This window comes from Polyodon spathula, chromosome 8, assembly GCF_017654505.1.
Source record: "Polyodon spathula isolate WHYD16114869_AA chromosome 8, ASM1765450v1, whole genome shotgun sequence".
Lineage (NCBI taxonomy): Eukaryota > Metazoa > Chordata > Actinopteri > Acipenseriformes > Polyodontidae > Polyodon > Polyodon spathula.
In genome coordinates this window covers 24,119,517-24,136,680 of record NC_054541.1, presented here as the reverse complement: position 1 = coordinate 24,136,680, position 17,164 = coordinate 24,119,517, and the positions used below count along the sequence as shown (strand labels likewise).

Sequence of the window (17,164 nt, the reverse complement as noted above, 5' to 3'; positions counted from 1 at the left end):
AGCATTCTGCAAAGTCTACAAAGACATTTTTGAAAAATATGAAGATTACAGTTATGGATTGGCCATCTCAGTCCCCAGACTTGAATCACGTCGAGATGTTGTGGATTGAATTGGCTGCTGTTGCAAAAAGGAAACCAAAGTCGACTGTAGAACTCAAAGCTGTATGTGCTGAAGAATGGAAAAGAAATATCTCCAGAAAGTTTTAAAATACAAAAAAAAGACTGCAAACTGTAAAGGAAGCAAAGGGTGGGCACACCAAATACTAATGTAAGAGTGCCTGAATACTTTTGTAAAAGTATGAAATTAGTTTTTGCATGTTATTTTTAATTTTATGCATACTATATAACAATGTGTTGTTTTATTATAAATCTGAAACTCTAATTTATATCTTTCAGTAGAACAATTACAAATGAGAGAAATCACTTTCTTTGTGGTTTTTCAGTTTTTTCTTTGTGGTTTTTCTCATTTTTTTAACTGCACAAATACTTTATATATATATATATATATATATATATATATATATATATATATATATATATATATATATATATATATATATATATATATATATAAAAAATCTACCAGGCCTAATCATTTCTCTTTTGTTTCACAGAGAAGAACCTCTGCAATGTGGAATGTTACGTGATGCTTGTCTTTCTCTATTTCTTGGATGTATATTTTATTGTTCAAATGCAGAAAGTAACTGCTACTGCTCAGATGAATTTGTTGTCTGAATCACATGCACGTTAAGGGTCCACAACTTTTAGTGAGAAACAAACCAAAAACTAAAAAAAAAAAAAAAAAATTCAAATTAAACCCATCCACAATATTGGTTTCTGCAATTTATAGCACATACAATATAAATAGTCTTTGACAACACAGAAGAATATTCAGACAAGAAAGAAAGAAAGAAGCTTGGAGCAGGGCGTTTCCTTTCTTTTGTGTTTGAAAGATGGGGGATTTGAAGCAGGAATGTAGAGAATGAGCTTTCACTGGGGGACTATTTGTATGGCCGTAAGAACCTAGAAACTTTGGACCGGAGCAGCTTAATGAAGGATCTTGGGAACATCTCCTTAGATTCTTGTGCAGTGTATTTGAAGTAGTTCTGAGGGTGAGCCAGTACATCAAAAAGTGCTTTAATCAATTTTTTGTCCTGTAAAAAAAAAAAAAAAAAAAAGGTAAATATTCTCAAAAAAAGTTAAGTTATGAGAGAGAGAAAATATAAATTATTTTACCAAAAATGTAAAAAAAAAAAAAAAAAAAAAAGATACAGGTACATACCTTAAGTATTTCTTGATGATTTTCAGAAGCATACAACCTCCCATCACGGACAATATCTTCTATTAACTGCTGGTAGTCCTCTGTTACCAAAAAAACCACACAAACAAATACACAAAATGAATAGAACAATGATGTTTCAAAGTTAGCTTGCATAGTTGACATTTAGAAAGTAGTCACTGTTAATACATTATATTATGTGTTTGTTTAAATTCCCATTACAGTGCTACCCCGTTATAACTTGACCTGTTATAGTGCAGAATCGGTTATAACACAGTAATGTCGTGGCTCCCATTTCCCCCCATAATGCAATTTGACTCACAAACGTTGTTATATTGTTATTGTTGTTTTACATTACCGTATTTAAACCCATTTATACAGTACTTATAAAGCTCCCGTCCTTGCACTATTTTTTTTTTTTTTAAGTAAAAACAAAATGTCCGTTAATGTTACAAAACAAGTACGAAACAATACAAGTGTGTAAAAACGTCCTTGGATTCTGTGTTATTTATTTACAGTTTGCAACATTTATTATAAAAAATATAGAATTAAAATAAGAGTGGCATAAATTTTAAACTGGTGGAATAGCAGTTTCTATTATACTGTATATATTATAACGACCCAGGATTTATACTGTTACACGATTGGTATACAGACCCTGTGTGTGTGTGTGTGTGTGTGTGTGTGTGTGTGTGTGTGTGTGTGTGTGTGTGTGTGTAAGCAGGGAAACGGTAAGCTTGCCTCAGCTAGGATTGATTGACGTCCGGGTAGGCGGGGACATGAAAGCCCACATCAACGCGGACAGAGTTGACAGTTGAGTCAGACAAGTTGCTGTGTGAATGTGCAAGACTGTTGTTTTTGGTGTGGCCCAGCCTGACAGGGGCCAGGAATAAACATCCCAATAAACCATGTAAATTGTGTGTGTCACCTTCCTTCATTTTCCATGGTACGCTACAAGATTAATTTGGCCACTGAAAATCATTTCAGGAACAAAAATACCAATATTCGTTGCAAGGCGAAACACAAATAATGCGGTCTCCAATTGTGGACCCCGTCAACCATGTTATAACAGGGTAGCACTGTACTAGCAGGCAATAGTACTAAAACTAAGCATAGCAATACTGTTTATTTTTAGTACTGCTGTAAATCTTTTGATTGACTGTTCAATAGTATTGATTACAGTAAAAATAATAAAACAAATTCTTACCATCATAAGTGACATATGGCACTTGAAATCCCTTGCCACTGTTACCCTCATTAGATTTAAACTGAATCCAGAGTTTGCGGGACCTTGATGTAAACGCTATGGGCCTCTCATATGTCTGGCAAGTTTCATATGTTGTTATTGAGGTAGGTGAAGCTGTGAAGAGACAACAAACAGGAGAGTTTTAAATAGTTTTTTAAAAGATCACATTTACTTCAGTTCTACTCTTGCTGATACAATCCACATACACAGATGTTCACCGTCCTATAACAGCTCAGGTCAGATAGATTTTTGTCTGTAAGCTAAACCGAACACTTCCTCTCATGCCTGTGCCAAATGACACCTTGTCATTCTACATAAATGTTACCCCCATGTAACACTGAAATATTAACATCATCTAATAGAAAACACTTTGGTGCTGTGATAAACAGATTATAAGAAACCTGTGGCAAACAAAGTTTAACGGCACAAGAAATACTTGAAAACATTCAAAATAAGCAACTGTGACAGAGATCGAATGAATCCTAGTCAACAATCTCCCTTCTGACCAGTGAGGTCACGGTATAACAGGAACAGTGTGCCCCCAACTGGATGGTTCGGCAGTTCATTCCAGGTGCAGTCGGAAGCTGGCCATCCAGGAAGGGGGCGGAGTCACAATACCAGAAGTTATCACCCTATTACGGTATGCGATGTGTCAGTCATGGGTTGAAGGAGACGTGATTGAACTAGCTATCGGAGGGGGCATAATTAAGGGTATTTTAGGGGATGTGACAATGCAATCTGTTCCTTTTGTTATGGTTGAGAAAAGAACTGTAAAAGACAAACTAAAGAAAAGTAACCATGAGTGTTTTTGTGCTTGTTTGTTTATTGTACTAATAGTGTTTGATTTATAATTATTGCTTACAATGTTGCAGTGAAGCCAGCATTGAAACCCGGAGTACAAAACACCACACCAGTCACTTTAACTGTGTATTCACCACCAGAATGTGGAGCAGTGCATGTATTATTGTATTATTATTTCTGGATTGTAAACCTTATTATTGAGCTGTGCAAATACACATTGCTGTGTAGTTGCCAGCTTTATTATTTGACAGTGCAAAACCGTGACAACAATTAAAATAACTGTTTGGACCGTGATCACTGTGTTATTGTCGTTGTTTGAGCACTGCATCACCTCTACACCTGCTCATTACTAACCACTTAACCACAGCAACCTACCACTCTTTCTCATGACTAGAACATCTCCACACTCATCTTCGATGGGAAGGAAGATTTCTGGCACCACTATCAGGATACGCCTCTTTGGGGGAGGGTTTATGTTCCAGATGCAATCCACATTTGATGGGTAGTCTCCTGGGTAGTTGGGAGACTCAATAAATCCTGAGTAATCTCCCAGCTCACCTCCACACTGCTGGTCTGTGAGAAGGACATTGAACTCGGGTTAGCGGGAATGTTGAACAGACGTATTAGCAGCTACTTGTGGTTCACGTAACAATATTGGATTATAAAGCAAATGGGCTTCAAGGCTTGTTAACTGAAGTTATCAAATTTATACTGAAAAAAAAATTGTTTTGCGTAAATTTACTTCAACTATCAAAACATTGGCCTGGATTTACCTAATGACTAATAAGCAAATTTGAAAATGCCCCTTTTTAAGTGAAAATAAGGGACATGCAACATGACAATAAAGATGCACATGCCATTTCATACAGTTAGGCAAGTATGAATGTCAGACACTGTTTATCTCACTTTTACAATGTGTGACGTTCGTGGAGCCATCGAAATCTGTAGTTGTATTTCCTGGGCAGGTTATGCAGTAGTTCTGGCCAAACTCAGGCTGGTAGGTTCCAATGGGACATCTAATACATCTGTGTGTGCTCGAGTTGTAATAGTGACCAGGAGAACAGTGTACTGTGAATTGAAATATACAAAAAAAAATGTTGTTTTTGTTTTGCACAGAAATAGACAGTAAAACCACATAAAGCATTGTGACAGGGTTTAGAAGCCTTTACAAAAAACACTGTGTACCATGTGAATGTATTAAATACAATATATTGTTATTAAATTGTGTTTTGGAACATTCTCTATCGCAGTTTATGGCATTACAAACACTCAATTAAATACATAAGGAAAGTAGATCAATAGAAGGCCCCATGTTAATTTAGGAACAGTAAACAGATAATCTTATTATCATTGAAAATTTTCTTGGTTTAGACCACACGTAATGCTTTTTTTTCTGGTACCTTTGGTTTCACAATCTTGGAAAGAAACTGCGCTCTCATATTTGGACATAAGACCTCCTCCACATGGGAAGCATAGCACTCGCCCAGGTTCAGGCTGGTATGTGCCCAGAGGACAAGGCTTACAGGGCCGGAATCCATCCGCTGAGAAGTGCCCTGGAGAGCACTGACCTGTTAAGATACAGCATTAGAAAACTGAACTTTCATTGGCTTTACAACATTCATTTAGCAATAAAGCAAAGATAAGAACTAATTTGCTCCATCACATTGTTTTACCATATGGCATAATCAAGTGTTACATTCCAAGTTTACAGTTTGTGGAATACTTGTAATCTTGTAACAACTGGGTGCAAAGGAGTCGTTTTCAAGATAAAAAATGCCACAGAAGTTCTTTCAGATATCCAATGAGGCATAACATGGCTGAACTACCATATGTGGATTTTGACATGGTGTAGGAAAGCCTGAAAAATACGTTTACATTTGTCTGTTACAGTTCCACACTCTCCCACTAGGTGTCACTACTAGACAATAGTGTTTCTGGAGAACAGAAAGTACAGTACATAAAGATATTCTGTCGTTTACAAGTTTATTGTTTTCATGCAGATTTTAGATGTTGAGACAAAATAATTGTTTACAATTTCAGTTTTTATATTTTATATATACATGTTTCATTACGTCAGGAGAGGAGAGGAGAAGAAATGAAAGGAAAGGGAAGCAAAATGTTCAAGAAGGTGATGTTTTTTGTGTGCTGAAGGTTTGTAAAACAGGTCTTAGTGCTTTTCTTTAACTTTTGTTCAATGTTATCTTGTGTTCTTTTGCAATTTTGAACTGCATGTTCCCCTTTTTGTTTTGTTGAGGTAAAGGGAGTAGCTTTTCTTCAGTTGGTAGGGCAATTCTCTGTTTAGGTAAAGCCTAGTACAGCAAGGGTTTTTGTTTGTTTATTAAATGAAGAAATCATATTCTGTTATTTTGGAGCAGCACACTAGAGTGTGCTAAAAATAAAAGTGCGTAATAGGATTTACTCTGAAGCATCTTGTGTTGTCTGTCTGCTTCCACTCAGGGCACCCGTTCATACACACACACGCATCTAATTATAGTCTTTATATTGTTGAGTACACAGGGTAGCCATATTTATTTTTGTTTTTTACATGTCCTTAAATTATTTGTATTACTAGGTTAAAGCCCCCTATACAGTCTATAGAGGCCACCTGTCTGGCAATATCACTTTATTTAAGAGCTACAGTTTTGACTGTAAATATATTTAATTATACTTGAAAATCTTACCTCCGCATTCAGAGACATTCCTGGCCCCAGCTATTCCCTGCACTTCATTGCTTGGGCAAGGCTCACAGGACAGCTGCCCTTCAGTGTCCTGGAAGGAGCCTGGTGGACACTGGCTGCACTGCTCCTGCTCTCCCCTGTAGAACGTCCCCACACTGCAGCTCACTGAGGAAAGGAACAGTCTTTCTCAGCCATGCAAACTGTAACGCATGGATGACTAAGAGGCAGAAGAACTGCACTGAACAGTCTCTGCTTCTCTCCGTCCATCACCTACCACACTTCCCGTCCCGGAGGACCTGTCCCGTGCTGCACATCTCCTGGCTCCCAGCCATCTTCGCTGGCTTATGAGCCACTTCGTACTCCATCCCAGAGAAGTGGATGAAAAACTGTTGCTTGTTGATTGACTTCTTTAGGGTCTTGATTGCCGTCTGCAGCTTCTGTTCCATCCTCTTACGGACACAATCAATATTGCAAGACTCTGTTGGTAAAATTAGGTAGAGGATTTTACCCGTAAATCAGAAGTAACGTCAAAATGAATTCTCGCTTATTTTTCGGATTAAACTTTCGGCCACCTGTTTACCACAACAGCATGGCGTCTTATCCCACTTTGTTTTCAGCATCATTGCATTTCTTTTGAATTTCACTATAACGACACACTCCAACAATTCTAAATAAGTGAAGATGGTTTTTAAAATGTGATGTACAGTACATTGGTACAAACAGACTGTTACTGCTTACAGACAATGGGCTATATGGTGGTGGTTAAGCGCTTTTCATTTTACTCCCAGCACACCTAAATCTTGACCTGTGGATGTTCTATTTGTATTCCCCATCTCCCACTTCCTTACAATTGTACAATACAAGCCTCTCATAGCATAAGACAATTCTGATTTGAGTCCATCAAACTCTCACTCTCAGTTGTATTTGAACCTAAGATTTTAGAGATGAAAAACACACTGTGTCACTCCTATATCAGGAGTCTGAGAAAAAGAAAAAGCTCAGTGCTGACCTGATACCTCCTCCTCCTTCATCCCCACCTCGAACTCAGCAGTGATGTGCGATACCTCTTTGGAGGGAGACTTGCGGCCTCGCCGCCTCTTCTTGGAGGAGTCGCACTTCAGGTTCACGAAAGTCACCTGGCAATTGTCTGTACAAGGGAATTGACCTCCTTTGTAAGAAGAGTGAGATAAACACAGACAGAAATCAAGCAGCAAGCACAAGACAGCTAACTGGATGGTCAGTACAAAATTAACGTCGGGCACCAGCTTTGCCTCCTCCTTTTTGCAACAGTAAGCAATTAGATTGCATCTCTGAGAACATGCAGCACACTACCAGTACAGCCATTCATAGACAGTGTTATTAATTAAGAAAGAGCATTGCCATAGCTAGCATGTTGAAGTCTGGTTCTTTTAAATCCTACAATTATTTTTGGTATACTGTACCATCCTATACCATCAGGATACATTTAATGTACAGTTAAACACAAAAGTATCTATTTAACACATTTTGAATACTGTAGTAAATACAAAAGAAAACTAGCCTTTAATAAAAATGACAGGACTTAAAATGATATCTTCTTAAATGGCACAGTATTGCCATATTGTATTTTTTAAATATAATTTATACATCATGGTCACCAGCAAATATAAAAGGGAGAGGTATGTGGGGTACCAAGTTGGTTTGTTATCATTGTTATCATCTGCAATGACTATGTCTTGACTGACTACTACATGACACATGGGTGAAAAAAAAAAATGCAACTTATAAGGAATAAGGATCTTTAATGCTAACTTACACTGTAAACACCCATTAGTTACACACACTGAATTTCTTAATCTTTTATAAAAGCAATAACGTTATGATTGTCAATGTTACACATCTTTGCAGGTTTAGGAACTTCAGAAATGCATAGGCAAGCATGCCACAGTTAATGCTACCCACAGCTTTCTATATTGCACATTATTAAAGCCAGAGACTTATAACTGTACATGCTTTCAACAGTTTGCAAAAAGTGAGGTACTGTACATAGCAATATAAGCAAATTAATACAATACATATTAATATATTTGTTCTTTAATTAAAGTGATTGGTTTATACATTAAACTTATACATTAATATAAGTTATGATAGCTATATCTCAGACTACATTAGAGCAAATAAAAAATGTAGTTCATTATGTAGTAGTACAAAAAAGAAACATCTTAAAATATTTTCACAAAACGTTTGACAAAAAAAGTATCTTAGTGTGTTAAAAATGGAACATTATGTATTCTATACTGTAAGTGTCTTCCATGTTAGTCATAATTTTATGAACAATGTAGTCTACATACGTAAGCAACACAGCTTTTTGTATGTTGGTGTGAAATGGCCTGTCTGTAACTCTACAGTAATAATGCAAAGGCTCAGCCCTTCTGACACAGTGAGCACCTTGTTGGTTCCCAGCTGGGGCTGGGGATGCCTTCCTCAGTACAGGGTGTGTCTGTCTGTTTGCACCTCACAGACCAGCAGACCAAATATCAGTAAACAAATGTCTCACCTCTGCCCTGCAAGCAGGCACTGTCAGGAACTGGCAAAAGAAAAAGTGTACTGTGATTCCAACCCCGGCTTCTCCCAAAACAAAGAGGGTGTGTGTTGGAGAGTACCAGCGAGCCATTCAGGAACGGGGTTTTTATATATTCAAAGGTAAATAGCTTAAAATGCCATTTACTTTGGCTTTTTTTATGAAGAACCACCCAGAAAGATTGATGACAAAAAGATGATTTTTTTAAGGATTCAAAAGTGTTCTCAGGTTGTTTGTTTCTTTAAAACCAGCATTATTTAAAAACAAAACACATATTAATACTCTGCGTTCAATTTGTTTTCAATTACAAAGTGGTATTATATTCTTTGAAACTTCAATAGATATACTATTAGCTCAGGTAAAGTTAACTGCAATTGAAGTAAAATGAATCCTGCACAATAAACTGCTTTCAAAGATGCTATATGATTGAGTCCCATTGATTCTATCAGTAATTTAACATCAGCTTGAAAATGAAAATGCCCAAAGAATTTAAAGGTTCCCGCCAAAACTTTCATGTTTGAAATTAAAACAGCAAACAAACAAAATATAAAACCCTACCTGTCAAGGTTGGTCTTGGAGTCTCTCTTAATTTCTCCTTATTTCGAGGTCTTAGGTGACATTTGGCATCTTTAATTTTAAACCTGGCTTTCTGCTTAATAGGTGGAGCTAAGGTATCTGAAAAGTAAAGAAAGAGATATTTATAAAGAACTTTACTTAAACATGTAGGACTAGAAGGACATTTGCATACTTGTATGCAAATGTTTACAAGTACATTAGTCAAATTAAGGGGCTGATGTAAGTAAATGTGGAAAGTGACTTGCGGCTGCAAAATATTCATATTGCTGCCAAAAACCGTGTTTAGCTGGCGTAAAGTGGGACTTTAGTGGTCGCTAAAAAATGCGGCTTATGTAAATACTGGTTTTTGAAATTTATTCAAATGGAGAAAAGAGCACGGAATTGGGCAGGGATCTGGAATACTAAGCAGGCGCAAACATTAGGATGAGATGTAAGGATTTTGCCTTGCACTTGGGCAAATGTTGACCCTCCAAAAATTCTGACAAGGTGCAAACCATTGTAGAATCAAGTAATTAAGAGCTGTATAAAACCACACACCTTCAGACACCTGTCTTTGGCCTCAGGATGGCTACTATGGTTCACTGCTTAATGTGGTGACGCTTGGCTCTTTTGAGGACAGTCAAGAAAACCAGAGAAGACAGAAAAGGCCTTGCATACTCAAACCCAGGGTCAGTTTGTTTGGAATGGACTGTCCTCTCAGTTTGCCACTCCAGTGGTGTCAGCTGTGATGTGGATGGTGGCCCTCTTCCTGTACCGGCTACCTGTGCTGCATTGCAGGTCCTGCCATCTTTTCATCACCTGGTTGACTCCCCTCCTGGTAACACCGACAGCATTGACTTTCTCCACTATATAGGACCATATGGCCTTGTTCGTAGTGTAACTGATATTAGCTGAGGCTTTTCCAAATAACTTAATTTCTTGCTGAATGACCTCAGCCACAAGGATTCTCAGCTCCTCCTCAGAAAACTTTTCTTTTCCGTGCGCCAAGAGGACTTTGCTGCTTCCTCTGACATTTTTGTTTGGTTTGATTTTCATGCTCCACAAATCCCATACAACGCCTACTGCTCTCTGTACTCCTAACTCACCTAATCTGTGGGCTATAAGTGGGCTGTAAGACGATGCTCATTGTGACCCTCATTATCATGATTGCAGCTCATTATTTGTGCGTGTCAAGTAATTTTCATTGTCTTAAGCTGCAGTGCAAAATAATTGCTTGGCGCTAGTCAAGTTGGATTTTGCAGCCACAATTGTTTGCACCGTGCCTATCCTTACATCAGCCCCAAAATGTTCTAATTTATTAAATACTGTATTTTCAACCAAAACTTCTGACATCCTAATTATACTGTTAGTATTTTTGGTAAGTAATTGATCTCAGGTTTTTTTGGAAAACATAGGTGATCGGAAACCTTTGCACTGTACTGTCCAAAAACATTTCAGACACAAACATTTATGCTGGTTCAAATTGGACATTATATCTTTTTTTGGGGTGTCAGTAACATGTAAATATTTGAACAGTGGCACAGTAAGTTAATGCAATGCTTTTATACAAGGATCGGTCTTCTCTCTGACCTGTTGGAAAAATATATTGCTCATTATTCACACTTACACTTGTTCTGAACTCCAGATACACCAACAGCATGTCAAGTGGTACCTAAGCTTGAGAACAACAAACTGCTGCTCCCAAATACCGAGGATCCACGGCAGACGACTCCTCCTTATGGAAATATTCCACTGACTCTCGGAAAACAGGATGCTCAAGACTGCGGCTATTCATTTACAAACCCACTGCAGACTGTTGGGTATTCCATTTACACCACATGTCGTCTGGCACATTTTAAAAGCTTTTTTATAGTTACATTAATGGCATGTAAAAAAATTATTTTCAGTGCGTGTGGGTCTTTAAAAACAAAACAAATCTGGAGCCACGTTCCAATCATGGCTTTAATAAAAGGTTCTATGGCCAGACTATTAACTGAGAATGTTGCAGGTTCTAATTTACTAATTATAGTTTAGAATTATTGACTATTAAATATAAGTCTATTGAATTACTTTTTCAATTTCGTGAAATTATGCCTAAATGGTACATATCAATGGCTTATTTAAAAGTAATTCTTTATTGAGATGTAAACGGTGTTGCATTTCTCTTCTGTTTTGATTTCTGCTTGGTATTTGAATCATGTTTTTTTCAATATATTTAGCTGTACAGTATTTTCTTTAATGCTCGTAGTGATCCTTACATGTAGCTGAGTCCAAACACTACAGAGAACTAGAGCAAAAAAAAAAAAAAAAAAAAAAAAAAAAAAAAAAAAAAAATGGTTCTGTAAAACTAGCCATAAATAATTACATTACTACAAGTCACATCGTACAGTAACTCAAAATACTGCATACATTCATTTTTCCACATATCAGAAGCCACTACATATTGCATGCTTTTAGAATATTATTATGTAAAAGATATGGGGCGTTTCACGGTATTGTTGTGCATTCTGTGCACTACTGTTGCTGGACCTTGTGTGTGCTCAGAATTTGCGCATTAATGTTTAGCTCTTAAGAATCTTCAGAAGGTACATATTCAACTAAAAACTTTGATGACTGGATTATGAATCAGTGTCATAATCTTGCTACCAGAACCTGGTGTGGTTTTTACTAGAAGTTGTCAAGCTGTTGTTTGACTGAGATGCAGCATCAACATTGTGTCTATACACCCTACCAGCATAAGAACATAAGAACAGTCTGCGAACAAACTGAGGATGTTAGGCTCACTGCTGTATAGGAAACCATTGGCCTTACTAAGAGATCTACTTTAATAGGACAGAATCAGAAACATTCTGTTCTAATCTTAGTTTTACCCAGCTTCCACTTGTTCTCTGTGTGCTAAATTTGAGCTATTGACCTGGGTTACTTTCTTTATATATAAGTGAGTTGGGTTCACTTTACTGTATATATTTAGTTACAACTGCAGTTTTTTTTAGAGCATTTTACAGTACCAGGGAATCCACCTACATTAGCAACCTATTTTTAGGGGTAATCCTGGGATCAGCCTAGACAGATAGTTGGTTGATGCAATTCAATGTTTTTCCCTAGTGCTGTAAAAATAGATTGGTGGCTTAACCAGCATAGATTGATCCAATCGTCTTTCTTGTTAAACCTATACAATTTCAAATAAAAAGTGCCCGTCACTATATAGCAAAAGTTTAAATGATGGTATTCATCAAGTCTGCCTTAATGGTAGTAATACTGAAAATAAACAAATACCTGTTTTTAATGCTATCTTTAAACAGGTGCCAGGCCATTCCATTGCAATGAAATTATACTTTACAATTTGGCCTCCTTTCCAGGAATAACTGGAGATTGGGATGAGATTGTGGGTTATAGCAACTTGACTGGACTGAAAAGTCAAGATCAAGTTCACTGGCAACGATCCAAGGGAGACAGATGTTCAACTTGAATAGCAAATACTTCAGACCAGCTCACTTTCTTATGTCAAATTAAATGGCTCATTACATAAAACAAATTAGCCGTGTCCCAATTATGCAAATACCAGCGCCCTTTAGCGTTCCAAGTACAGTATTTTATTCTATTTGAAATACAATTATGTTATAATCATCCTGACATTATAAAAAAAAAAAAATGATTTGGCCATCTAAATGGTTTCACGTTTGAAAAAAAACTACCCCTGCCTATTATTTATTGCTTTAATAAAAAGGGACTTACAATTTAGAAGAATATTTCATTTTAATTTAGAATGAAACTGCTGCTGAGCTTCTTTTTAATCGCTAGGTATTTGCCAGTAATTGTTACACTTGACAATTTTACATGAACTGCCACTAATATGAAATAGCTAAATCACTGTTCAAAATGCACAGCATAACCTTACTGGAGTTTCTTGCTATGTTTTAGTTTAATAACATGCCTCCCATTTTAGTGGCCTGTAAAAAGATAAATACTTATAAATGATAAATGTTGCCAGTGCAAAAGACAATTCACGGATAATCAAAAGAATATATTTACATTTTATACAGCACTATTTCACACAGTCATGATAATCCCTTTTCTTTAAAAAAAAAAACGGGATTGTGTCATGTGCATCATTTAATTAAAGGATTCTCTTTTATATGTTGCCCTGTTGAAACAATTAGCATGTATACTACTGACATCATACTGACAAAGCTCTACTAAAGTCTGCTTTATTTATCCACACCGCAGGGATGCAGTAGCTAGTGTGAGTCCTAACTATTGGATCATGCCTCAAGCCTATCCTGGAGGGACCTCCCTTTTGGGGGGTGAAGTCTCCATACCCCTCTAATACTTGGTCTCTCTTTTTGATGCGCTGTACCAATTGTGTCACATTGCGTTGTAGTTTTGCCATGTGTACAACCAAAATCAAACCTATAAAGGGATTTTTTTCCCTCACAGAAAAACCGGCAACCACACAAACTGCAACCCTGTCTGAAGGTGTGGTTATAGAGCTTTTAATCTCATCTCTCCGACGGGGGTCATGATTCGGAACAGCAGTGCGAACACTGCTCATTACATTAGAAAAAATAAATGGTTTTCTTGAAATCAGCAAGGTCTGCAGGAGTTTGGAGTATAGAGACGTCTCCAGCTGTAACAAACAGGCTGTAACAAAGTACAACAGGAGCTGGGGGCTCAGAGAGTTGAACATTCACACCTGGCCTGAACGGATCGTTTACAGTGTGACAAGCACTGTCCTGTGGAGAGGTCAGCGAGGCCTTCATTCAAATCAGGCCACTACAAGCAGCCAGTGCATCATTCTGGCTAAAGAGGACAATATTTTTTAATTATTTTATCCCACACTTGTAAACCTTTTTGTGTAGGGATTCTAATGCATCACACTTGTGTCTTGAATAAATACATAACAGTGATTGCCCTTAAGAACATTATGTTAATAACTTCAAAACATACAATCAAAATATGTAAGGTAAAAGTTCAAATAAGAACAGTGGGGGGCTGAAGCCAACTGTACCTCCACAGGTGAGTAAGGTGTTGTTCCGATTATTTGGAGATTTTGTCATCTGTCCTGGAACGCCACAGCTTAAAGTGTAACTGTTTTCAGAGTCTGAGGAGAGAGGAGAGGAGAGCCATACACTAAGTGAGGGTGTGAAGTACAGCGTTAAAGCTTATAAATCTGACTTTAGCCTAACATTTTGTCAAGGTTTAACTCAGAATTGAGACTTGAAGTTGAAAATGAAATAATTTCTTATTAGAATTAAAAAAATTAAAAAATGAATTACTGTAACTCAGATTTACAATATAACCCTTAGACTAATCACTAGGAAATATGTTGATTAATACTGGGTTGCAGGTAAGATCAGCTATTTTAAGCTCCACTTATTTATTTATTTATTTGTTTGTTTGTTTTTTCACATGGAAATTATTGTTTTTTTTTTTGTTTGTTTTTTGTTTTTTTTTAATTAGACCACCAGGTGTCAGTAGAAGCTAAGCTATTCAAACAGCCAGCACCTAGACAGGTGGAAAGTTAAAAGTGTTACTAAACATTACTCTCCCTAGCTTTCTGATTTGTTGTACATATTAAATATTTTTTTCAACATAATCGTGATTGTTTTCATATTTTATTAACATATCTTTGGTCATAAATCAGTTTTGACCAGTTATTTTGGTTTCACATCATGTTATGCATAAGGTCTTCCTGTCAAAATGTCTGCTGAATTCACAACATCAGCTGCTTCAATCCAACCTGTTCAATCAAAACATTTCATGCTGAATTTTGGGAGAGGAATCGAGAAGCAATGAAATGTTTGAACATGTTAGTTGAAAGCTGTTGTGAATTCAGAAGACATTTTGACAGGAAGACCTGATGCATTACTGTTGAGATGATTTATGGCATGGGATATGTTAATACAAATATAAAAACTATCACGATTATGTTGAAAAAAGATTTTGCAGGAATACATAAGAACATAAGAACATAAGAAAGTTTACAAACGAGAGGAGGCCATTCGGCCCATCTTGCTCGTTTGGTTGTTAGTAGCTTATTGATCCCAAAATCTCATCAAGCAGCTTCTTGAAGGATCCCAGGGTGTCAGCTTCAACAACATTACTGGGGAGTTGATTCCAGACCCTCACAATTCTCTGTGTAAAAAAGTGTCTCCTATTTTCTGTTCTGAATGCCCCTTTTTCTAAACTCCATTTGTGACCCCTGGTCCTTGTTTCTTTTTTCAGGCTGAAAAAGTCCCTTGCGTCGACACTGTCAATACCTTTTAGAATTTTGAATGCTTGAATTAGGTCGCCACGTAGTCTTCTTTGTTCAAGACTGAACAGATTCAATTCTTTTAGCCTGTCTGCATATGACATGCCTTTTAAGCCCGGAATAATTCTGGTCGCTCTTCTTTGCACTCTTTCTAGAGCAGCAATATCTTTTTTATAGCGAGGTGACCAGAACTGTATTCAAGATGCTTACTAGATTGTACAGTTTTAACATTACTTCCCTTGATTTAAATTCAACACTTTTCACAATGTATCCGAGTATCTTGTTAGCCTTTTTTATAGCTTCCCCACATTGCCTAGATGAAGACATTTCTGAGTCAACAAAAACTCCTAGGTCTTTTTCATAGATTCCTTCTCCAATTTCAATATCTCCCATATGATATTTATAATGTACATTTTTATTTCCTGCGTGCAGTACCTTACACTTTTCTCTATTAAATGTCATTTGCCATGTATCTGCCCAGTTCTGAATCTTGTCTAGATCATTTTGAATGACCTTTGCTGCTGCAACAGTGTTTGCCACTCCTCCTACTTTTGTGTCGTCTGCAAATTTAACAAGTTTGCTTACTATACCAGAATCTAAATCATTAATGTAGATTAGGAATAGCAGAGGACCTAATACTGATCCCTGTGGTACACCGCTGGTTACCACACTCCATTCTGAGGTTTTTCCTCTAATCAGTACTTTCTGTTTTCTACATGTTAACCACTCCCTAATCCATGTACATGTGTTTCCTTGAATCCCAACTGCGTTCAGTTTGAGAATTAATCTTTTGTGCGGGACTTTGTCAAAAGCTTTCTGGAAATCTAAATAAACCATGTCATATGCTTTGCAATTATCCATTATCGATGTTGCATCCTCAAAAAAATCAAGCAAGTTAGTTAGGCACGATCTCCCTTTCCTAAAACCATGTTGACTGTCTCCCAGTACCCTGTTACCATATAGGTAATTACCATATAGGTAACATACATCAAAGCAGGAAAGTAAGGAAAGTAGCACAGGTTTTAAATCCTACAGCCTATTCAGTAACACTAAGTCTGCTTACATCTCAGTTGTCAGTAAAGTGTCTTAAAAGGATTGCCTGCTAGCTAAAGCACTAAACCTCAGTGTGCTGGTGACCCTCTAAACTCAAGGGGTGCCCAACCTTGACTACTGTCATCCTGCCACATTGCTAACCCATGCTTTGCCATGCTTTCTCTATGCTTTATTACACTTTGATATGTTTTTACTATAGAAGCTTTTCTAAGGCTGGTGGTTGCAGATTGTTACAACATGATAGTTATATGAATACCATATAACTTTTTTTTAAAAAACAACAACTACAGTTTAACCAGGGCCATTACAGCATTATGGAATGCCTTTCAATTCAATCTGAATGCAGCCACTTCTAAAATAATTAAACGCTTTGAGGCTGATCAGATTCATCATGACATGAACACATGCAAGTAAAATTGATCTTGTTCAGGTCATTTTAACATTTCAACAGCACCTATCTACGGTTACAGAAGCCGGTACTGACCTGCAACAAACAGTGCGTTGGATGGGCAGGACAATGAACAGCTCTCCACTCCTCCAGTCTTGGCACAGATGAGCTGTGCCTTGGGGACAGGCTTGGCGCCCGGGAGACATTGCATCACCTCTGAGAAAGAGTGAGGGTTACATAACCAAGAAGATGTGACCAGATCAGTTTTGTACTGTAGGCCTTCTGAATAAAGCAGGGTGGCAGTGATTCTAGGAATGATGTGCTGAGATAACGCACAGGTTTAAAATGCTAA

At 37.1% G+C, this 17,164-nt stretch overlaps 1 protein-coding gene across 2 annotated transcripts in view; it reads right to left on the bottom strand.

Annotated features, from left to right (window-relative positions):
- Positions 1-587: 587 nt before the first annotated feature.
- The window catches only part of LOC121319633 (signal peptide, CUB and EGF-like domain-containing protein 1), a 138,422-nt gene continuing 121,845 nt past the window's right edge, over positions 588-17,164 (bottom strand). For both annotated transcript variants that reach the window (XM_041257242.1, XM_041257244.1), the window contains 12 exons: positions 16,909-17,028; positions 14,127-14,219; positions 9,122-9,238; positions 7,013-7,150; positions 6,278-6,481; positions 6,007-6,168; positions 4,726-4,893; positions 4,232-4,393; positions 3,701-3,898; positions 2,486-2,638; positions 1,282-1,361; positions 588-1,153 (listed from right to left, as the gene is read on the bottom strand). In XM_041257242.1, the coding sequence (XP_041113176.1) occupies positions 1,001-1,153; positions 1,282-1,361; positions 2,486-2,638; positions 3,701-3,898; positions 4,232-4,393; positions 4,726-4,893; positions 6,007-6,168; positions 6,278-6,481; positions 7,013-7,150; positions 9,122-9,238; positions 14,127-14,219; positions 16,909-17,028 (1,748 nt within the window). In that variant the 3' untranslated portion in view covers positions 588-1,000. The remainder of the gene's footprint in view (positions 1,154-1,281; positions 1,362-2,485; positions 2,639-3,700; positions 3,899-4,231; positions 4,394-4,725; positions 4,894-6,006; positions 6,169-6,277; positions 6,482-7,012; positions 7,151-9,121; positions 9,239-14,126; positions 14,220-16,908; positions 17,029-17,164) is intronic.